At 39.7% G+C, this 24,070-nt stretch overlaps 1 protein-coding gene across 3 annotated transcripts in view; it reads left to right on the top strand.

Moving 5' to 3' along the window:
- Positions 1-721: 721 nt before the first annotated feature.
- The window catches only part of plppr1 (phospholipid phosphatase related 1), a 63,292-nt gene continuing 39,943 nt past the window's right edge, over positions 722-24,070 (top strand). For 2 of the 3 annotated variants that reach the window (XM_085279192.1, XM_085279195.1), the window contains exons 1-2: positions 722-915; positions 22,343-22,453. In XM_085279192.1, coding sequence (XP_085135318.1) covers positions 22,394-22,453 — 60 coding nt within the window. In that variant the 5' untranslated portion in view covers positions 722-915; positions 22,343-22,393. Of the gene's footprint in view, positions 916-1,383; positions 1,509-22,342; positions 22,454-24,070 lie in introns of those variants that run through there. The other variant, XM_085279193.1, reaches the window with a different exon arrangement.

Raw genomic sequence — 24,070 nt, 5'->3', positions numbered from 1 at the left:
TTAGAGTAAGAGCACTCTCCTTTGAATGGGGCTGAAAAATCCAGAAGCATAGCTACTTCAAGGATTGAGGCTATTGGATAAACTCGGTTTCTGTGGAGGCGGGTCTAACACCAACGAGGAAGTAAAGTGTGCCCATACTGCTTCTGGAGGAGCTCCACATCTGATGCGTACAGGCAACATGGAGAGGTGTGTGATATGATTTGCATAGAAAACTTTTTGAAAGTGCCCTTTTAAAGGCGCTGTTAGTAATTTCAGGCGTATATAAATTATCACATATTTGGAATTAATGTGTGTACATTTCATCGTCAAATCCACCTGTGTCGACATCTCTGTGATATAAGCAAAAATGAATCTGAATTACCTACAGTATCGCAAAAATCGTGTTTGTTTGTTTTTTACCAAACACGAGCGCCGGTATGAATCTTCAGAATTCAATCAGCAGCACCCACATCTCAGAAAGCATCCACCTGTGAACGTGTGGCGCTCCATGAATATATTAAGCAGACCTGAACAGACATCATGCTGTCTTTCTGAGACAAGGTGAATAAATCCAGGATTTTTTCCCCCCTAACCTGGAGGTCTACAGGGCAGGGTGGCTGGATAAAAGTGGGCTACACAGCCTACTTGATTGTAACACAAGGGTCCCTACACAGAATTAAATACGCTCCATTGGAGATGAGTACGCGTCTTGTCCCCGCCCCCCGAAAAGGCACAGCATCCATCCTCATGGGCTCACACGCTGCGTGATCCACATCACAAACCGAGAGCGGACGCTTTGCCCAGCCGATGGAGTAGTAGTAGCGGTAGTAGCGTGGGTGCAGTTCACGGCTTCCCCCTTTCCCCCCCACCCACATTCTTCACCTTCTTCTTTAATGGAGTCACATTTTATGTGGAATATTTCTCCATCTCATCGCGGTAAGTGTTTGCGTTGCCCGCAGATGCTATGGGGAAGAAATGAGAGGAAACGGGACTGTGCAGCTATTGTCTGTTGCTGGGGCAAGTTCGGACCTTAATCAAGTCAAAGCGCTGGAGTCCTCTTCAATGAAAAAGGCTTTCTGTGTGGGTTCAGTGAGAATGCGTGGAAAATAATGGCTTTAAAGCTCGCACAGAATCGATATCGGTATTTAGACACCTGTCTCTGCCAGCAGCAACAGTGACCTCCCTGTGGCGCTTCACGCTCACACAGATATGATTTTTATTTTGTTTTTGGCGATTATTTTCATCTGCTTCTGTATTGTGTATCCGTTAACAACAAGCGGAGGTTTGTGCAAATGTGTCGCCTCTGTTGCTGAGCAAAATTGTGTTTTCGGTCCAGCTAAAAAATAAAAAAATAAAAAATTGGCCCATCTCCCCGCCCCCAAATCGGAGACTGCCTAGTCCACAGCCCTCCCAGACACGCACGGCGCAGTAGATGCCTTTCTGATGAATGACTGAAATCCCGTGGTTGGTAGAAGATGTGTGATGGTGTATAGGGGGTAACCGCGAAATCAGCGTGTGTGTGTCCGCAGGTATCGTTTCTCTCTTATTCTGAAATGGATGTATAGCCTCGGCCTCAGATTCAGAAAGAATTGTGTACAACAATACTTAGATTAACCTATTTTTCTAAAGTGATGACATAGTAAGAATGCAAACGTTTATGGGGTAAGGCGTGTTTAACCCTTATAAATTTGTAAGCGTTTATCTACTGTCCTTTTTAAAGCTTTTTTTTGTTTCATTGGGTCAAAATGCTCGAGGATTGTTTTTTAATATGAGGTGTGTAAAGTATTGTGATCAATTAATACAAAGTATTAAAAAATCTGGTGTCATTAACTATAAAATGATACATTTCCCAGCTCAGGAGCACAGTCGGTAAATAGTGCCCAGGTGCTTAGAAGTCATTTCTTTCCTCATATGCTGTTGAAGAAGTGCTGTTTGTGTGAGTCGTGCACATTAATTGCATTTGCTGTCTGCTTCCATTTCTAGTAATGGGCAAATATTGTCTTTACAGAAGTTGTATGCATGTTGCCATGTGTGTTAAATCTTCCACGTGTCTCTTGGCTGAACACTTGGAATAAGATGGGATAACGTGACCCGCCCAGTGAGGCAGATTTCTAGTTAGTATTTGTAGCTGGAACCTGTGAATTTCTCTGCCTTCCTCTTTGTGTGTGCGTGTCTGTATTTTACAGGTGTATTCATGCTCGTCCTTGTTGCATAGTGAGGATTTATATCATGCAGCAGACAGATGGCATGTGGCTGGGCATCAGGGGAGCATTTCTTTGGCTTTCAGCAGAATACAAGACTCCTCTTGGCACATGCAATTCCTTACTGGCACAAGTATGCATTTACATGAGTGTGTCGATATATCACACTACGTAGTACATGTAAACATCGCCTGCACTCAGGAAGGCTTGTGTAGGAGGTCTCACTCTACACAGCAAAGGCCATAGTTTTGGGTTTGTGTGTGTCTGTGTGTGTGTTTTGCCTTTCCATGAAATGTAGTAATATGACAGGCTGAGGTCACAATGACGTCATATGCCTGGCAATGACATACTGTAACTATACTTCATGACTACTGGGTCATGAAGTTGAAACCTCATTAGGGTGTGTGGTTGCTCCCATAAAAATGTGCAGTTAAGGTCACATTTCTTTATTGATATGATCATTTTAGTTTTAACAGCACAGTGACACTTTCTGTGGGCCTCTGCAGTTAACATATTCAGCATATACTAGCACCATTTACGTTAACGATTTGTCCCATTTTTCTTTAACATTGTTCTTAGATTTAAAGAAAAAAACAGCAGTGAGTATTACACCGAGCTATTTATAGACTTTGCCTTTTATATGGTTTACTCTTGGCTATATACATTGCAGGATGCACTGCAGTCCTCCTTGAACCTTATAATAAAAATGCACTTGTCAAGACTTTGCAATTATTTGCCACTTCATTAGGTACAGCTTTCCAGTACTTGCCTTAAGAGCTGCCTTAGTTCTTTGTGGACAGATTTCATGAGATGGTGGAAACATTCCTTTGAGATTTTGGTCTGTACTGATGTGATAGCATCACAGAGTTGCTGCAGATTTGTTTGCTGCACATCCATAATATGAATCTCCTGTTCCACCACATCTCAAAGGTGCTCCGTTGGATTGAGATCTTTCTTTTTTCTAGCTGTGAGGACAGGCACGCAGTGTGGTCTTCTGCTCCCTATCTGCTGTGCATTCAGAGAGGCTCTTCTGCATCTGATAGGAAGGCAACGGGAAGTTGCCTTCCTATCAGCTCAAAGCAGACTGGGCATTCTCCTCTGAACACTGGCATCAACAAGAGAGAACTGTGGCTTACTGGCTATACATTTTCTCTTTTTTGGACCATGCTCTGTAAATAGAGATCATTGTGAGGGAAAATCCCTGTTCTGAGATTCTTAGACCAGCCGGTCTGGCAGGATCAGCCATGCTGTGTTTAAAGTCACTTAAATTGTCTTTCTTCCCCATTACGATGCAGATTTTCAGCAGGTCACCTTGCACATGTCTACATGACCAAATGCACTGAGTTGTTGCCATGCTATTGGTCGATATATTAGAGATGTTTGCTTTAACAAGTAGTTGAACAGGTGCACCTAACAAAGTAGTGATTGAGATATACTAGCACTGCATCCCTGCTTCTGCATGACCCAAGACTCTATAGCTAAAATGTGCTTGTCTTATCATCCTTAATCTCCAGATGAAATACTCAGAGATCTGCCTGGAGCAGAGTAAAGCATCTCGTGAGATTTATGAAAATTAAATTATGCTCTAGTGCATCATTTCGTCCTCACATAAGTAAGTGATAAATCAAAATAAAAATGTGAAATTCAATATACATCCTTACCCGTGAGCTGTCTCAGCAACACTGGATATCTAAGTTAACACTTTTGCCTCTTTTATTCCTTTTTATGAAGTCATGTAAATTCAGGCTGAACTTGAATAAAGTTGTATTTTTACTGCTCTTTGTGGAAACAAATACACTAAGCTCTAATACGGCACTTAATAAATATAGTGTCAGCGTGACAGGCTTCATGTGGTCCTAATGTGTTATAAATAGAAATAATTGCAAGGAAACTCCAGCAAATGACCTGTTTAAAAAAGAAATGCAGAAATAAAAATCAGTAATGCAGTGAAGCTGCTGAAACCGGTGACCTCTGAACTCATGTCTGATATCCAGCACCACTTTTACTCCCACACTAGAGACTCATTATTGATCACATGCAGTCACACACACACATGTATACATGCAGGCTGCCTCACACACATACTCATCCTGAGCTTTGCTGTCTGCTCTTTGATTACCACTACATGTGGGGGCTGGTGTTATTAGTGCTGTGAGGGTATTTTCATTGGGCAGTATATCTGTCACTGTGATGTCTCTGGGGAATGAGTTGCCCCAAGGGTGAGATAAGGTCTGCTGCTGGAGTTGAGAGTGCTTTCCCATATCTAAGAAGACTGATATGTGCAGCTGATAAGGTTTTGAGCTGGACAAGGTGTGCATTTGTGAGAATTTCCACTTCCAGCACAGCCAGATCAAAAATGAGCTTGTCTTTAAACTTCTGGCTCCTTAGCACAGTGTTAGCGTGATTATCGAACTACATCGATGTGCAGCTTATTTTTCTGTTGCATTCACAGGCATCACATGTTGTCTCCTGGGCATCTCTCACCTCAGTCGTGTGGATCATGTCCTGCTGTGTGCTATGTGTAAGGAAGGAAAGCAGTGAAAAATATCTCGACCCCATTCTCCTTAAACTGTCGTTCATGCATGAAAGCAGCTTCAGTGAGGGATAGTTAGCAATAACGCTGGCAATACTACATGAATATTTCCCCTTGTTTTGCCACAAGCTAGACAGTTGTGCACCAGATAATGCGGTTAAATATATATTTGCAAGAGAAATTATTAAAAATTACCCAAAAAGTGAGAAGGTGAATATGAGCTAATAGAAAAATGCTTGATGATGCAGCATGGTACTTCACAATATTAAGAAGAAATCTGTGACTGTTACAAAAGGGCTCACTTAGATGAAACTACATCTGTAGCTAAGATGCATGTGTGTTAGTTCAAATGATTTAAACTTGAATGAAAAATGCATTTTAAATGGGCCTACATGACTCAGCAATACCTCATAAGTACAGATAATAGAAATTCGGAGGGAACAACTGCGTAATACCGGTGTTGCAAATAAACTGTAAGATTATAATTATACTAATGTTATTTCAGAATTGGAAGCATTCTAATTTATGTAAGTAAATATTTAGAGAAAAAATAGTTTAATAACATTATGACACGTTAATTAGGTGTTAAATGGAACAGGCAAAATGTTTAGTTAGACATTGGAGGGTCATTGTTTAGTCATTATATTTTGGATATAAAGTTATTTGAGTTTGTTGGGAGCCACAGTGTAGAAGTAGTTACAACAATTTCAGAGAGAGAGTTATTTGTTTGGAAAAGTCAATGTCAAACACTCTAAATAGAGAGATGCTACTAGAAATATTAGAGGAGAAAGGGAATGATGTGATCCTTTAAATGGACCTCCAGAGTTCATTGATGAATCAATAGCAGAGCTAGTTTGTTCGGCATTTTTGTAACCAGAACTGTCAGTATGAGGATGGTGACCTACTCAGTTAATTGATTTTAAGATATTGTTTATTACTTTTAATGCACTTCATGGCCTGGTTTCAAAATATATATTCTCAAATTGCTGTTTCCGTGCTAACCACAGTGCAGCCTGAGATCAGCCAGAAACCTGGTGACCCACCTCATGCTTAAAGACAAATCATCTGAGCGTTTGCTGTGTGGAATGACCTGCGTTAGGAATTGTGACTCACCTCATCTGTGTTTTTTTTTTTTTTTTTTTTTTTTTTTTTTAAATTACAGGGAGTGCAGAATTATTAGGCAAGTTGTATTTCTGAGGAATAATTTTATTATTGAACAACAACCATGTTCTCAATGAACCCAAAAAACTCATTAATATCAAAGCTGAATGTTTTTGGAAGTAGTTTTTAGTTTGTTTTTAGTTTTAGCTATTTTAGGGGGATATCTGTGTGTGCAGGTGACTATTACTGTGCATAATTATTAGGCAACTTAACAAAAAACAAATATATACCCATTTCAATTATTTATTTTTACCAGTGAAACCAATATAACATCTCCACATTCACAAATATACATTTCTGACATTCAAAAACAAAACAAAAACAAATCAGCGACCAATATAGCCACCTTTCTTTGCAAGGACACTCAAAAGCCTGCCATCCATGGATTCTGTCAGTGTTTTGATCTGTTCACCATCAACATTGCGTGCAGCAGCAACCACAGCCTCCCAGACACTGTTCAGAGAGGTGTACTGTTTTCCCTCCTTGTAAATCTCACATTTGATGATGGACCACAGGTTCTCAATGGGGTTCAGATCAGGTGAACAAGGAGGCCATGTCATTAGTTTTTCTTCTTTTATACCCTTTCTTACCAGCCACGCTGTGGAGTACTTGGACGCGTGTGATGGAGCATTGTCCTGCATGAAAATCATGTTTTTCTTGAAGGATGCAGACTTCTTCCTGTACCACTGCTTGAAGAAGGTGTCTTCCAGAAACTGGCAGTAGGACTGGGAGTTGAGCTTGACTCCATCCTCAACCCGAAAAAGCCCCACAAGCTCATCTTTGATGATACCAGCCCAAACCAGTACTCCACCTCCACCTTGCTGGCGTCTGAGTCGGACTGGAGCTCTCTGCCCTTTACCAATCCAGCCACGGGCCCATCCATCAAGACTCACTCTCATTTCATCAGTCCATAAAACCTTAGAAAAACCAGTCTTGAGATATTTCTTGGCCCAGTCTTGACGTTTCAGCTTGTGTGTCTTGTTCAGTGGTGGTCGTCTTTCAGCCTTTCTTACCTTGGCCATGTCTCTGAGTATTGCACACCTTGTGCTTTTGGGCACTCCAGTGATGTTGCAGCTCTGAAATATGGCCAAACTGGTGGCAAGTGGCATCTTGGCAGCTGCACGCTTGACTTTTCTCAGTTCATGGGCAGTTATTTTGCACCTTGGTTTTTCCACACGCTTCTTGTTGACTATTTTGAATGAAACGCTTGATTGTTCGATGATCACGCTTCAGAAGCTTTGCAATTTTGAGACTGCTGCATCCCTCTGCAAGATATCTCACTATTTTTGACTTTTCTGAGCCTGTCAAGTCCTTCTTTTGACCCATTTTGCCAAAGGAAAGGACGTTGCCTAATAATTATGCACACCTGATATAGGGTGTTGATGTCATTAGACCACACCCCTTCTCATTACAGAGATGCACATCACCTAATATGCTTAATTGGTAGTAGGCTTTCGAGCCTATACAGCTTGGAGTAAGACAACATGCATGAAGAGGATGATGTGGACAAAATACTCATTTGCCTAATAATTCTGCACTCCCTGTAGTTTAGGTAAATTTCCTGTATCAATTTGCTCACTTTAGTTTAGATTTTGTGTTTGAAAATTTTTCATTGTAGCATCACAGTAAGTATGACAAAACAAGATTTTTTTGAAGGCAGTTGACAGTCGTGAAGACATCCTACGTATCAATAAACATTTCCATCAGAGCCTTAGGTTTATTTATTTCCAAAAGTAGTTTTAGTTAACTTGACACATGCTGTAACAGGGCACATTAAAAAGGCAGTTTTGAGTACTTAGGCAGGTGATTCTATGTCTGTTTTTTCTGTCTGTCTGCAGACAGATGTTGTATCATCACAAATACAAAAGATATAGATATGAAATTAAAGGCTGACTTTGAAAGTGAGTGTTGTCTGACCCATGCATACCAAATAAAGAGTGCCTAAAATACCCCCAAAGGTTCCAAATGTACTTTTTGATGTACTTTGTCTGCTATATAAATGTAAAACTGTATTTTTGAAGATTTTTTCCTAGTAACTGCTTTGATCCTTTGCTCATACCGAGGCTGCTGGCTTGTGGTTCACTCTGAGCACATGATGGCTTAAGCTTTAGCTGTTTTTGCGTTGGTAGTTTATTTGCAAACATTTTAGTGGTTCCCCCTACTCATTACCTTCCATGCTAATGAATGCATGTGGCTGTGAGTGTGGGCATGGCTGTTTGCCTGTGCTGCTGTTAGTATTTTGTACATGCATGAAACGGACTGGCTCATCATCGCCATAATGCTCATATGGCATTACGGCTCATAATACACAAGCCTGACTAGTCTCAGCCAAGAATGCTGGAAATTGGCTGACTCAGTTCTCTAGACGGTCAATCCGCACATCTCTGTGCATCTTATTTTGGTTTTTTATTGAATTCAAAATTATTGGTAGAAAGATTTTCACTAACACAGCCATATTTTAGGCCACTGGTGTACTTGAGCCCCAACCAAAATGGATAAACATTACCTGATGAATTTAAAGATCACTTTTAAAGTTTCAAACAGGAAAGAGTTTTTCCTCTTGATCTAAACAGTGCCTCATGATGCTGCAGTTTGTGGACTTTTGAACTGTTTTATCTTTTAGTGTTGATTGGGGGTTCGGAAAGTCCTCAGCAAAGGTCTGAATTATAAAGGATTAAACTGGATATTACTGAATATTTACCACCTACTCTAAAACCAGCTCTGCCTATTCACATGCTGTATCCTTATTTGATGCATGATCAAAGTTGATTGCAGATATCCACTGCTGTTTTAGCACTCATAATCTTTTTAGGGTATGTAGTTTTCAAACGAAATGATACAAGGATAATGAGAAGCCACTGTAGCATGATCGTGTTGAAATATTAAGAAATCTCTGAGGGGAAAGACTCCCTTATCTCCAGCTGGGTCTAGGGGACATTGCTGTGATGATTCTGGTGGCTGTTATGGAAAAATAGCTCAATACTCAGGGATGAAGAGCTTGTTTGATCTAAATATAGATGTAAATCTGGAGATGTTACAAGGAAGTGTGAGAAACACTTGCACAATGCCACTGAGCACATGGCTTTAGAAAACATGGAAACCTCGGGGGGAAATGCATTCCCCAAGTTATATGCAAATTACATTGAAGCATTTGCATTTGTTTGCTAACGAAATTAGACGATATTTACCGTATTTCCCGGACTACAAAGCGCACCTGAATATTAGCCGCACAAGCTAAAATCAGGGGAAAATCCTGTTTTGTACATACATTAGCCGCACCTGACTAAAAGCCGCAGGTGTTTCAATGTTGACTCATCATATGTAAGAGAATATGCACAAAGGGAATTGTCAGGAAAGAGATGGCTGTTTGGAGACACACCCCTTTTATTAATATTTTGAAAAACAAGTTATGGGTACATATTTGCACATGTAGTACATAACAATAACCTACAGCACACCAGAACAATAGATCCGGACTACCTTTTAGGCTCAGGTGCAGTGACACAGCTTTAACAAGAAGAAAAGTCAGTCATTCACCACCATCTTTCTCTTCTTCCTGCGCACTAAAACCACCAAAGTCCTCTTCTCCAGTGTCGGAACGAACAGGCTCAGGGTGGCTTCGTCATCCACTCTCCGCTTCTCTCCTTCGTTGTCACTTTCAAAACCAAAGAAATCCTCGTTGTCAGTGTTGGAGTCGAACACCCTCAGAAGGGCCGTGGCGGTGTCCTCCTCTCCATCATGCAGCAGTCTAGCCCTTAGAAATCCGTTGGTGATCGTGGATGTTTTCACACTTTTCCACGCTGTCAGAATCCACCGGTGGAGTTGGGCATAACTTGCTTTTCGCAAGTTTATCGCCGCACATCATCCACGCCTCCCGCTGAATGCGTAGCGCTACTTTGAAGTTTGTTTTTCGCGCTACTTCGTACGGCACTACGTTGCCTGGCAGACGGACGTGTGACTAACATACCACTCTTGAACCCCGGTCCTTCCGCCAGGCAACGTAGTGCCGTACAACAGCAGAACAAACAAAACAAATCCTCTTACGATATGACAAAAATCACGGACAATCCATAGAAAAGCCGCACCTGACTAAAAGCCGCAGGGTTCAAAGCTGGTGCAAAAAGTAGCGGCTTATAGCCCGACAATTACGGTACTCCATACAGTTCTGGTAATTTTAAATATATAAGGAACTCTGGTTTAGCCTCAAGTTAGTCAAATGTGATTATATTAAGAGGGAATCTCAAATTTAAAACTCAATATATTATCTTGGCATTTATTTAGATTGTTCTCATAATAAATAAGTAGGAGATAATTAAACCTTTAATTATAATTTTCATTTTTCTCCAGTGCAGAAATGAGAATTCAGACATGTGACATTGTCACATAATGGCTGCAGCAATGAACTAAAATGAGCTACAGGAACAAGTGCCACTTTGCTTAATGAGAAAAAAGACGTGGGGGTGACGCTCAGGTCAGCGGTTGAATAAATGTACAGAATTTTTTTTAAAAACTTTAAAAAAACTGTTTCTTGAGTGTGTTGCCAGTTGGTAACATCTGAGGGAAACGAACTTAGTGTTTTCCCTGCTGCTTGTTCATGCTTAGCTTTGCTTCATCGCTTTCTTTAAAGTCTCTCTCTAGGGGAATCTTTTGAGTATTACATTACCAAAAAATGTTCCTGATCTTCTGGCATGCAGTTCTTTTTACATTTATGAATTAAAATGTGAGCTGATTATCTAATAGGAAGAGCTGCACATTTGACAAATTATTTTGTAATAGTTTTCATATTTTTTCATCTAATTGCACAAGTAAAATGTTTAGTTTCATTAATAAATTAATGAGGTTAAATAATTACAGTCAATTTTAATCAAGAGAATTTTATTACAATAATATCACAAACAATATGTATCTTTAACACCTGTGCATATGTTGTGCTATGCTATATGGAACACTAAAAATAACTTTCCATATGTGCAAGTGGTAAGCGTGATATTGGAGGCCTGGGGAACTGTGGCTGATAGCAAGAGGAGGAAGACAAGCTAACACCCAGAAGAGGTAGCAAAAGTTCCCTCTTCCCAAATGACCCACCTACAACACCTTTATCTTCTTTTTGGTCCTCTGTGTGCCCTCCTTCATGTCTCTTTCTATTTATCAGTCTCCTGTCCTGTTCACGCTATCTGCTCTGAGTCAGTGCCCTGTTTGACGTTTTGGTTTGGGGGGAGACGGGAGAGGGAAGATGATGACATTATTTTAGGTTAACACTCTTACATGTGTATGTGGGAAAAAATGTGTAATGACAAGACTCCATTAGTGTGAAGAGGTTGGTTCAATAGAAGATTGTGGATCTTCCATCCAGGAATGATCTTTGGACTTTGAAAAATATTTATTGATTTGTCATTTAATCCTTGAGCAGCAGAGTATTAAATAATGTACCCTACTATCTGAAAAAAGGGATAGATTTCCCAGGAAGCACTTTTAAAGAAGCTACAAGGGAAGATTGAAAACTGACTATTTATAGCCACAAAGATGCTCTGTTGGCAGGAGTGTTAGCCATGGGACATCTCTGTTTCTTTGGCTGCACACTGTTTTGGAGTCAGAAGAAGAGGCGAAAGAAGAAAAAGCAAAATGAGCTCTGCATCAACCATTTTCTGTGGTGATCATTAAGGGAAAAACATTTTGTTGAAAAAAGCTATTCGTAGTTTGTGCTGTGAATCATAACCGTGAGCCTCATTGGGCCATTATTCTGAAGTCCTGTTATTAAGTCACATCGGTGTAGGGTGGAGGCGGACTAAATGCTCAGTTGGCATGTCACCATCCAAAACATGTTTTCCATTTTTATGCAAAACTGCTAAATATGAAAACATTTAGACGATTTGAACGGGGGCACTCGTAGTCATGAGCCTAAAGAGAACTGTCACCCATATCTGGAGCTTCCTGTTTCCCAAGCTCTGTGCCAAGTTTAGCTGGCTGGCCTGCAGCATTACTAAAATGCATTACGTACTCTGTGTGTTGCATAAGAATGTGAAGTCACTGTAAAGGATAGACTTCCCCCCCATTGGTTCATGGATTCTTTATTTTAAGGCTGAAGTTGAGCATTTTGGCTGTTAATTATTTTGCTTTTTTAAAACCAGATGTAATATGTAAGGAGGGACTTCAATGCATGGAGCTGATTGGTGTCACTCAAAGAAATGCTTGCGATTCCACTAGAGGTGCCACAGTGCATCCCAGAGGGCAATAAGACAGATACAAGATTGGCATAGAAAATCCAATAGGTGTTAAAAATAAAATTCCCCATGCACGCAAAAAGCTCCAATACTGGAATGCTACTACAATGTGTGAACGACACTCACCCAGTGTATTCCCAGGGTAAAGCCATGTTAACTAATGATTTAGATCATTAGCTTATCAGCAAAGTTTTTATTGAGGTCATAAATAATTTGAGACGTAGATGAATATTTTTAAACTTCTGCATGCAAATACACAGTTGGACTTTCAACCAAAGGAAGTCTCTGGACCCAGTGAGCATCAGTTCTCTGGATCAAAATTGCTTGTTGATGCAAGAGGTCAAAGGAAAATGGCCAGACTGGTCGAGCTGGTAAAGGAAAACAACAGCAACTGAGAAGAACGACTTTGAAAACAGAAGCAGCATACCGGGTGCCACTCCTGTCAGCCAAGAACTGGAAACTGAAGCTGTAATTCACCAAAACTGGACAATTTGGGTGATTTTGGCTGTAAGGTCAGAATTTGGCATAAACATCATGAAAGCATGGATCCATCCTGCCTCGTATCAAAGGTTCAGGCTGGTGCTGATGGTGTAATGCTGCGGGCATTTTTTTTCTTGGCACATTTGGGTAGCAAGTGACCATCTTTCAAACATCACAGTCTATATTATGTTATGATCCGTCTAGGCGTGGCCAGACTATAACACAAGGGTGATCCACCCCGTCCAACCCCAAGCAGCACATCACGCAATTAATACTTTTTGACAGTGATTTATTTACAATGAGTGAATTTAGAAACAAAGGAAGGGAGCGAATTATAACTTCGGCCAAAACAACAAACAAAAGGGAGCCTATCTCAGGGATAAATCAAGCTTACCTATTGAAAAGAATTAAACCAAACGACAATGACTTACCTCCCTAACTAACAAAAACAGGAGAAAACTGTAATCAAACAAAAAGGCGGTCCACCCCTACATACTCCTGCATTAAACAAACATTACTAAACAGTGAACATACAGTCTGCCGGTTGGGATGGGCCGAGGATGAATGACTGGCCGTCCATGGCGGTGTCTTCTTATATGCTGCGGTCATTATATGCGGTCATTAGCCAATCGGTGCGATCCGTCCCCCTGGATGCACCAGTCACGGAGAGGCACCTGCACACTCAGATTTACATATTAGATAAAATTACGACAACAGTTGTGGCAATGAGCATTGTTCCTGACCTCACCATAACACAAATGAAACATAAACTCTGGGGCAGACTCCAAGCCTTCTCATATTGGTTGCTGCTGCACTAGATGAGCTATAGTGGCAGTTAAAGCAGTTCTGAAGGCAAAAGGGGATCTGACCCACTAATGAAGTAGCTGGTGTTAATTTTTTTTTTTGTTAGCAATTTAGACTGGATGAATGGACCACTAGTATTCTGTTGCCCTGGTATTATATTTCTTTGGCAGTATATTTCCTTGTGCTGGTATTTCTGAACATCATGTACTGAAGCAGCCAGGGTGCCATAAAAATTATGGGTTTTTTTTGGTTTTTTTAGACTTCAGTAACAGATGTGTTCAAGTAGAGTAGAAAGAGGACACATCAAGGCTACAGCAACAACAGGCCAGCAGTGATAACGGGAGGTAATATTTCATTTTTCCATGCCCAGCCACTCGCTCTATCACAAACTCTGTCATTGTGACATTCAGACAGTCATCACACTCCAGCAGAACAACTCAGCTGGAGACCAGGAGATGGTCAATCAGGTACAATATTTCTGTGCTCAATATTTCACAGTCAGCTCTTGCTGTCTGTGAGAGAAAAGCAGTCACATCCAGACAAAGTCATCACAGCTGAGTGGCTGAGAGGAGGAGATGCTGATGAATCGTGACGAGGCCTGTAGGCAGCTCGTTTGATGATCTACCCTCTGGTGAGACGATCAGATCACCTTTCATCTGACTCACTGTTATTAAGTGTCTTTTGGTATTGGAAGAAAAGTGTTCCTTTGTTGAAATTCTCTTCAGACTCTGGGTTTTTAGGCACCAGAAAAAGAGAAATCATGTTGACTTTACCATGACTAGGTGCAGTTCAGGCTGTCGTAGTGTCTGAGCAACAAATGAATGTGGTGTCAATTGTTTGGATGCTGAGTGCAGCCCCCTTCAATTTTCTGATTTCAATCATCTGTCAAAGAGCCCCCTAGTAAAGATTGTGGTTCAACTGCTGCATTTTTTCCCCATCCATGTCTGGAGTATTATCCACGGAGTAAGTAAAGGTGTAGGCAGAACAGTCTCAAGCCTTTCACTAATAGATACTTCACAGATTCAGTTTTGGAAACACTCAATTTTCCTACTTTACAGAGGGTCACTAGTTTAAAGCTTTTTGGAGTAAATTACTGTTATGATCCCTAAATTTAAGGTTCAAAGCAACCCAACATTTGAGATACCACAACACTGCTGCCATTCAACAGAAATTGCAGTTGGAAACAAAAGGAAACGGGAGTTCCAGCTAAAACAAACAAAAGACAGAGAAAACCCTGAACCAACCACACAATGGATCATCAGATTCCGGCTTCTCTCCTAAACTAGTTTTGGAAAACTAATAGAAACCCAAACTAAAAACAGTAGATCCAGTAACTCCCACTCAACCTATACTTTAACCAGATTTATGATGAAATGAACTGCCAGGATGCTTGGATGGGAAACACAAACCCAAAACATCTCCTTCATATTTTGTTACTGGTCTGACAAAAATCGAATCACTTCCTTATTTACATGTGTACATGTAAAAGGATCCTACTGTTTACTAGATTGTCTGGAGGTTGGCACTGTACTTGCTACGTCTTCCGTTTGACTTTGATTCCCTGTCTGCTACATGAGGCCATATTAAGGCTGGGTTATATAGCCTAAAATCCATATCGCAGTATAACTTAAAGCATGCGCGGTAACGATATATATATCGCAATATATTCTTTTCTTCCTTATTTTTGCACTATAAGGCGCACTTAGAATCCTTTAATTTTCTCAAAAATTGACAGTGCGCCTTATAATCTGGTGCGCCTTAATGTATGAATTCTGGTTGTGCTTATTCACCTCGAACCGATTTTATGTGGTACACGGCGCTCAAAAATCTGTCAAAAATGTTTTAGTACGACTTTGGTAAGCTACAAAGCTGCACCGCTTAATGGATTGTCGGAGCATTACCGCTACCGTAGTCAGGAGCCTCGCAGAGTAATCTGGGTCCGCTTCAGGTCCCATGTCAAATGAACACTGAGCGTTAAAAACTGTCTAAATTTGTTCATCTTTAATAAAATGGTCAGTGTTGCTGCTTTACCAGGTGTAACAATTAAGTTTAATATCCAGGCAAACATGAAAACCGAGCAGAATTAGAAGTTAGCTGGAAGTTAGCTTGCTAGTTTCCACCTAAACATGATATGCCATGTTCTGACAGAGAGGTTTCTAGAAAAAAATAAAACGTACAGCTCTGCTATCACTTCCAACATAAACGAAGACAGGAAACTAAACAGCAATGACTTTTGTAGGGTTACTGAAGTTGGACTAGCTGGTATATGATGATGTGCTACGTGATCGCTAGCGAGACAGCTATGTTAGCATAACATAAACAGTGAAGCTGGTGGATGAACGCTAACTTTTTTCCACTTGATAAAAGTTAACGTGAGGGTCAAATGTAATCGCATGGCAGGATGCTGTAAACGGACCAAACTTCAGTCAGGATAACAACTGAGATAATCCATCCACAATACGAGGTTAGTCATTAATATACTGCAACAACATGGGAATAGAGCAGCTGCGAGAGAATTCAACATTAATGAATCAATGTTACGGAAGTGGAGGAAGCGCAGTTTTTGGCTCATATTCCAAAACGTGCTTCGTCTCTTCGCTACTGTCACCCAATTTGCAGATGATATTGCTTGCAGCCGCTGCGATGCTTTCAACCAAAACAGGCGCCGCTTGATGACACCATCAACATGTGCTATTGTGGTATAGTCAAAATCTCTACCATTGGCCAAATTCATATCGTTTCTACTGTTTATACCGCTCACCCCTAGGCCATATTACTGATTTCTTTAAAGTGTTTTACACAAATACAGACATTTTGTCCAAATGTCTTCATCGGCTGGGCTCTACTGACTATTTTTGTTGACTATCATCAGCTGTGCTTTGACTTAAATCTCTAAGGTAACAAATTTTTAATGCACCAGTCTAGAAAAACAAATGTACCCTGTTGTCCATACATACTAAATACACTGGGAGTTATTTAGTAGTACATAGAAACTCAAACAAGTATCTCTGATCAGATTTACCACAATGATAAACGCAAAACAACAAAAATAACATAGCAGGATACATGAAGTCTTTCCATTTGACTGCCTTTGTAAAATCATGGTTGAATGCAGTAAGATGTAGAAATGATAAATAATTGCTCTTGAGTTTGTTATGTTTAAAAAGAAAAAACATACCTTGGAGTCTGTTAATGTGATTAGTATGGTCACTGACTTTGGGAGGCTTTTTTATGACTATTCAATTTCTTCCCTGCTGTTGATGCCATAATCTGAAAAGTTACTGAGTCACTGGAGGCTGATGATACTGTTAATGTGTACTGAGATGGATTGCAAGGATGACTAGCGTAGGGTTCAATTAATAGATTTTTCTATGACATTCAAGGCTTTTGATGTGGGTGCTGGCAATTTTAGTGAACTGTAAGTCGATCTTTAAACTGGAACACCTCAGTTCACACACACTAGACAGCTATCCACTCTGCTCCTGTGACCTTGGGCAACAAAGCAAGTCTGTTTGACGTCTGTAGTGATGCTGTGTTACAGCAACACGTGCACTGATCTTTCTTCACGGGTAGACGAAGATAGACTGGAACATTTTCTTTTATGGGTATATAAGATGTAGCAGCATGATATCTTGAGGCACAAAACTGATGGGTGGATTGCTGCTATCTAATACTGACTTGAGTAGCCTGGATTGAGTGTTAAATGAGATGGGACGAGCACTTAGGGACTGATTAGACATGCCAACATTGCTGTCTGTCTTTGTCTAATGACTCAGTGAAACTGAAGTGTTTGGTTTCAAATCAGGGTGAGTGTTGGGATCAGTAAATCTTTGTGTGAGGCTTTAACTTAGCAGAGAGACCGTCTTATTGTGTATTTCCAGTATACAGTGCTGTATAGTAAATGCTAATATTTTGGTAATATTATTGCTAATGCAGTTGCCTTTGCTACCTCTTCTAAATCATCAGTAATAACAGGGAAACACACTCATTGGGCACTTTGTTAGGCACACCTAGACTGCCTTAATTCTTTGTGGTAAAGATTCCGTGACGTGCTGGAAACATGCTTGAGATTATTTTTTCCATATTGACTAAATATCATCACACAATTGTTGCAGATTTGTCGGCTGCACATCCATGATCTGAATCTACCCATTCCCATCTCCCATCCTGATCTGACTGAAATCTGTGGAGGCCATTTATGTACAGTGAGGCGGTGTTCAAGAACACAAGGAACTAAGGGGAACTAACAGTGTGTCAAATATGTACCAGATATACCTAATAAAGTGTCTAGTGATTGTAGATCTTAATTAACTTTTTGTGACATGCATAAGTAAAAAAGTATGAAGGGTAAAGATGCATTTGAATTTCAAATTTAATATTAGTAGGTTCACATTGAATCACTCTCAATTTAGTTGAAGTAAGTGCAGCATCACTATTAAATGTCGTGTTGTTGGAGTCTGTCCCTTGTAGTCTAACACCACACAGGGACAAATGCAGTTACAAAACAATTAGGAGTATGGTGGGTATGTTGACATCTTGAACAAAGTCTGGTAGTGTGTTCCAGTAAAGGCATTAAACTAAACATTTACTGTATCTTTTCAGCATATAGACAACTTGAGGCAATGTAATAAAATAAGAAAAAAATCTTTGAGCTAACTGCTGAACTGCTATGTCCCTTTAACAAGCTATTAGTTATTTTAATAATTTGTAGTTAATATATTTATCTAATAAATTGTTAATGGATAATAATGAATCTATACATTAACAACTATAAATCTCATAAATCAAATTAAATCTTAATTCATTGTGTACAGTTTACTTACTTTATTCATGACCTTTAAGTTAAAAGCTTGAAATTCTGGGTATTTCATCTGTTTGTTTCCCTGCGTTTAAAAATTGATGCACCTTCCTGTTTGTTCTTTTAATATAAAGCTTCTGCTGGGAGGCACTTCTTTTAGAAAGTGGGAGGAAGAAATGCAGAGACTATTGTATTTTTGTATACTTTTTGGCATCATTTGGGAAAAAATCCCCCCAAAAAACATTTTGGCGTATATTGTACTTAGGATGTTCTCCCGCACTTCCTCTGGGCTCTGTTTTTAGAAAACCTAGTCCTTGATGGGAGATTTTAGGATATTGCTTTTCAGGACCAGATCTGACGAAGTCTTTAATCTGGAAAAGGAAAGTTCATGAAGCACTTGCATATGTGTGCATCTCTGGGCTTAGACGAGGGAGGGGAGAGAGAACTGCTGCAGGAGGATGTGTATAGATTCCTGCCTACTGTAGCTTTAAACACATATAGGATGCATGGTCATGTGATCATTATCCGCAGTGACTGCTAGCCAGTTGGGAGCACTGGGACATTTCTCAGTGGCCTGATGGTTGTTTAAGCCTGCTGTGTAACATCTAGTTTCACTAGTGATACTATAGCAAACTGGAATGAGTTAACAGACCACCCAGAATCCTTGCATTAGCTGTGACTCTTGTCACCAGACTGTACGATTTCCCTGCAGTCTCTGTGAGGTTTTTTCTTTTTTTGCTTGATTCTTGACTATAGAGATTATCATCTGAAAAATTGCATCTCATTCTGAATTGCATACTAAAAATAACTATGATTTTTAATAGATGCAAGTTAATGGCTTTGTGTGTTTGGCCTTATGCATTTGTATGTTCTCTGAAGTTTTCATTAATGCACCCACTGCCATGCATTTGTAATTTGAGTAACACTTCTCTCAGAGGAACCTAGTGAAACAGTTTTAGCCTTTCACCAGTATTGATGTTGGCTATAATGTTGAAAAATGAAAATTTTAAACATTATATCAATAGCACACACATTTGTTTGGTTGTGTTAGTGTCTAGTTGTTTTTTAACTGAGCAGCTATTTTTGCAGTCATGTTTCTAGACCCTTACCTTGTTACGCTCAGTCTAATATAAGTTGCTTTTGAATTAATGATGAATTTGATGAATTCTTTTAGTTCAGGTTTGTGTAGTGAAAATCACGCATAGTGAAAGCCTGAAACAACTTGTAGGTTGCTACGTTTGTTGGAAGTAATGTCACATGGTCTCTTTTTTTTTTTCTTGTCTCACCTGCTCTCATCTGTGCTTTGGTAGAGAAATGTGATTGATTGATCCAAACTTGGTCACTACCTGATAAACAACCGTACAACAAACCGTACAACAAAATGTGAAAGTATTAATTTATACTAATTCTTTACTTGTAGCAGCTTTTTAAGAATATTATTATAAAAATTTCTGAAACAGGAGAGCACACAGCCTCAAATATTAAATTGTTGAGGCGCTCATAAGATATTTATATGTATGAATATATATGAGGTAGCAGAAGTAGTATAATTCTACCATCTAATCTTTCTGTAGCAGGTGTTCATTTATGATGAATAGTTTAGATAGAAGATAGAAAAAGAGGAAGAAACTAAGAAAGCACAAATTAAATAACTGCTATTGTTCTCTCCAACTTTGCTCTGTAACAGACCCCCTCGTTCATGCTCCTCCAGCCTTTCATGATTCAGAATTGTGCTTTAGATAGAGAGAAGCTCAAATTAGCAAGGTTACCCTTTAATGAGGATTTAGGAGCGATTACAAGCCAATAAGACACATTAAATATCTGCGTGAGGTCAGAGCTTTGTTGATTAACACGAATAAATCAACAATTACTCCAGCAGATACTGACATTTCTGGATTTCCTTAACCACTTTTTAATCCTGCCTAATCTACACCCACTGAAACTGTAAGGCACCTCTTGTGCTGCCAGTGTTCTGCAATTGGAAACTGAAAGCCATATCAGACTGGTTTGGATGCAGAAAATCAAATGACACTGCTGTTTTTGTTTTTCCAGTATTCTGTTGTTCACTACATATTTGTTTCTCACGCTCACTAGTGAGCTTGCTGTTCTCTGTGGGGAATAGCTATGTTATTGTTTTTCGACAATTAGAAGCCATAATGAAATGCAGTTAAAGAACACGACAGATTGACAGACGGAGAACGGAAGCAGCGGCAGTTCGAGTGCAGAAGATTGGCTCCATCAGCGCGGCTTCAGAAGTTAAATTGAATTTTATTAATAAGGTTAATACTGCCGTGTTGTTTCATTAAGAATTTGCTTTTGTTCTCAACTGAACAAAGCTGACAGGATTAGTAAATGCTTTCTGAAGATGTGTTTTGTATTGGGCTTTGTGCTGTTAAAAATACAGTTAAAGAGCTTTACCCAGACTGAGAAATTAGCTAAAAACCAGCTAAGAAAATTAACAAAAAGTGAAGACTGTGCAAAAGTCTTGAGCCAACCCTCATTTTGCTTCAAAGGAACCAGACGTGTTCATGAGCAATAGTTCTTCAAGCTTTTTGATGTTTTTTCAAACAGCTTTGGACATTGGCTGCTTTTTCGCCCTTTTTTAGTCTAAAAAGAGTATTTCCTTTTTCTTGGTTAAGCTAGGTCAAGTTAAGTGGCTTAGCTTGAATCATTTAAGGCAACTAACTTGAGGGATTGACCTGTTTAGTCTACACAGAACAGAGTATTTAGCGAAGAAGCTATTTTAAATGATATCTTTAGGCACTTTTGTTGCTAACAGCCTATCACAAAAATAAATAATTTGTTGGTGGCATAAGCAATATTTAAATAATAACAAAAAATAACAATTTGTTGCGGAGGGCAAAAGTGACAGACATAAAAAAAACCTCTACAGTAGGGCTGCGCGATTTTGCATAAAATGAGAATCACGATTTTTTGGCTTAGAATTGAGATCACGATTCTCTCACGATTTTCTTTTCCAGTATAAATATTTATTGTACTTATTAACTGCACATCAACTTCGTAACAGTTGAGACTGAACATAAAAACAATAAATAAACATAAAAACAAATGTCTCACGTTTTGTTGTTGTCGCAAAATGTTGTACTGCTTGAAATTCGGTCTCCACTGTTGCTCGACACTGCGTGTATAGAGCAGGTAGTGCAACAATAGAAAAATAGTTGCGGGACGGCACTGTGTAGCGTTTGTCTAGGGTGTTGATCATTTTCCTAAATCCCTCGTTTTGCACAGTGTTGATGGGAGCCATATCTTTGGTCAGGTGATAAGTGATAGGCTCCGTAATTTCTTTGAGTTCGACGGGTATAGGGAAGCGCTGTATAAGGTTCCCGTTATTGGTGTTTGGGTGGTTGACCGGGACGGATTTTCTCCTGTCACTTTCTCGTCATCCCTGACGTGCTCTCCGTTGCTTTTTCCCTGCTAATTTTAGCATCACACGGCACAGCTTCTGTATCACGTAGGGGACTTCTTATGAAAATGACCACAACTTTGCGGTGACTCGATTGGGGTGAATATAAAGTGATGGCAACTCTTCTTTTCTCACTCAGAAACATTTGGAATCTAAAGACCAGATGCTTATTGACCTCAAGTGACATACAGCTGCATAGTAGAGGGGATCAGATTTTCTCCATGGTGTTTGAGGCCTTAGGAGATTTTTAGATATGGAAAACTGCACCTGCACACAAGACAATTCTTACTGTTTCTCTTGCAGTCATTTAGGCCAAACAGCTTTCTTAGGTGCCTTCTGTTGATTGACAAAAATAGACAGGAAGCACAGCTGGCTGGTAAAAGACCCAAGGGCTGACCTTGGCAACAACACAGGGATTGAATTTCCTAAGAGATCTGGGAATTGTGGGGATCCCTCGGAAGGAGCTGGCGAACCACAATCTTTGTGTGCAGTGTTTTTTTCTGTGGTTTTTTTTTTGACAAGTAGAACTCTAATTTAGTTTCTGCAGTGTAACAAAGCAATCTCTTATCTGCTTTTAAATTATTTATTATCTTTTGTAAATGCAAAAAAAATAGTAATAGTTAACATGGTTCTCATCAATAGCCGATCTTGCTGAGGACTCCTGATAAAATAGATGAAGTAGATGCATTTCTGTCATTATCAGATGATGGCAGCTGACACTTGATGTTTCTGTCTTTGCAGAGTGACCCTGCAGTGAATCCTGAGAACGTTAGTCTCCCGACAGGAGACAAGATGGCGTCTAACAACACCCTGCGCAGCTACTCCATCATCCCATGTTTCATCTTTGTAGAGGTGAGGGAGTGTGCGTGCATGCATTGTCTTTGCGTGATAATCTGGGCTTCTGCATAAAGTGGTAAATTCATGCATATGACCCTTGTTTGGCAAATGAACATGATGGAAATATGGTTTTGATTGTTAATTTACCATAAGTGAACAACCAGAGTGTAAAGTGTTGAAATGAGTGTGGAGCTGAATGCATGCGTGTTTGTAATTGGGCAAGTGTGTGTGTGTGTGTAAGAGTTGTGCAGCTCCTGAATTTTTAATTACTGTGTTAGCTGAAGGTCCTTAATCAGAGAGATGTCTCAGGACACTTTGTGTTATTCTCCTCCATCTCTCTTTGTGTTTTACTCGTTCTCCCTCTCACACAGAGACACACATCTCAGACGAAATATCCTACATCACAGTCTCAGATCAGTTTATACACTCATGTTCTTTCTGCCTTTATCTCATGCTTTCTTCTTGCCCAACCTTTTTGTCTCGCTCATTTTTCCTGACACTCATCCATAATGGGACTGTTACCTTCTGTTAATTAGTGTTACTGCCTGCTAGTGTGATCCTGGGCGTGTCCTCCAAGATAAGTGAAATGTGACTCTCGCATGCATGTGTAGTGAGTTTAAGACTACACTGATAGGATGTGCAATAGGAAATGTCACTGAACACTTTATTTCCACCCACATCCAGAGTGAAAACCATTCTGAGAATCAGAACTGCTGCACATGCTCTCAGCATCTGCAATGGTGATGAAACAGACATCACGTCGTTTCTCTTTGAACATGTGCCTCCTCAAGAAAAGTGCAGTAAGTGACAAAAAAAACAAACAAAACAAAAACCAATTAATCCAACATACTTTATTTTACATCTGAAAGAGAGAAATGGAGCCATTCCTCAGGTCCAGGGTGTACCCTGCCTCTCAGCTCTCATCCAAAATACGTCTATGCTTCAGTCCAAACAGTACATTGTTTGCAATATAGCACTTCACTAGCACTTCTTCTGATAATTTCCTTTATAATATTATGTGGTTTCATAACCGTCACTTATGAGATTGTGTTGTCTAATTTCGCTCCAGTATTATTTGAAAAGCCTAGAGCTAAAAATACTAGATGGAAAACAAATAAAAGAAAACAACAACAGGAGACAGTGGCCATGGATGTGCCGTGATTGTATGTTTTTACCTCATAGATCACATGTAGTCAGTTACTATGTCACTTTCACTCCCACTGAGCCAAACTGTTTATTTTATGCGAGAAAATTGCTATAAACAGTAACTATAAACAACAAAACAACATCAAAAATACTGCAGCTGTAAAACATCATCTTGGTACACATTATTTTTAGATGTGAGATGTGGCTCATCATTAAAAAAAGCTCTTTTAGACAGTTCCTTCTGTTTGACGATGTGTCACCATTGTACAGTTATTTGCTCATTTAGAGTTTTGAAGTGTCAGTGCTTGAACGCTGTGTGGAATGATGAGATGGCCTCTTTAAAAAAAAAAAAAACAACCAAAAAAAACATTAGGAGATATAACGAGGGGCGGGTTTAATGTAACCACTGATTAAGCTGGTGACACATTAAACATCTAGGTGGTAAGTCCTGATAAGTCAGTGTTTTAAATGTAAGTACAGCAATAT

Source organism: Mchenga conophoros, linkage group LG7 (assembly GCF_057382185.1).
Source record: "Mchenga conophoros isolate Kocher_MC1m ecotype Shallow Benthic linkage group LG7, M_conophoros_male_GT1.1, whole genome shotgun sequence".
Lineage (NCBI taxonomy): Eukaryota > Metazoa > Chordata > Actinopteri > Cichliformes > Cichlidae > Mchenga > Mchenga conophoros.
This window is presented reverse-complemented; position numbering and strand designations above follow the sequence as displayed.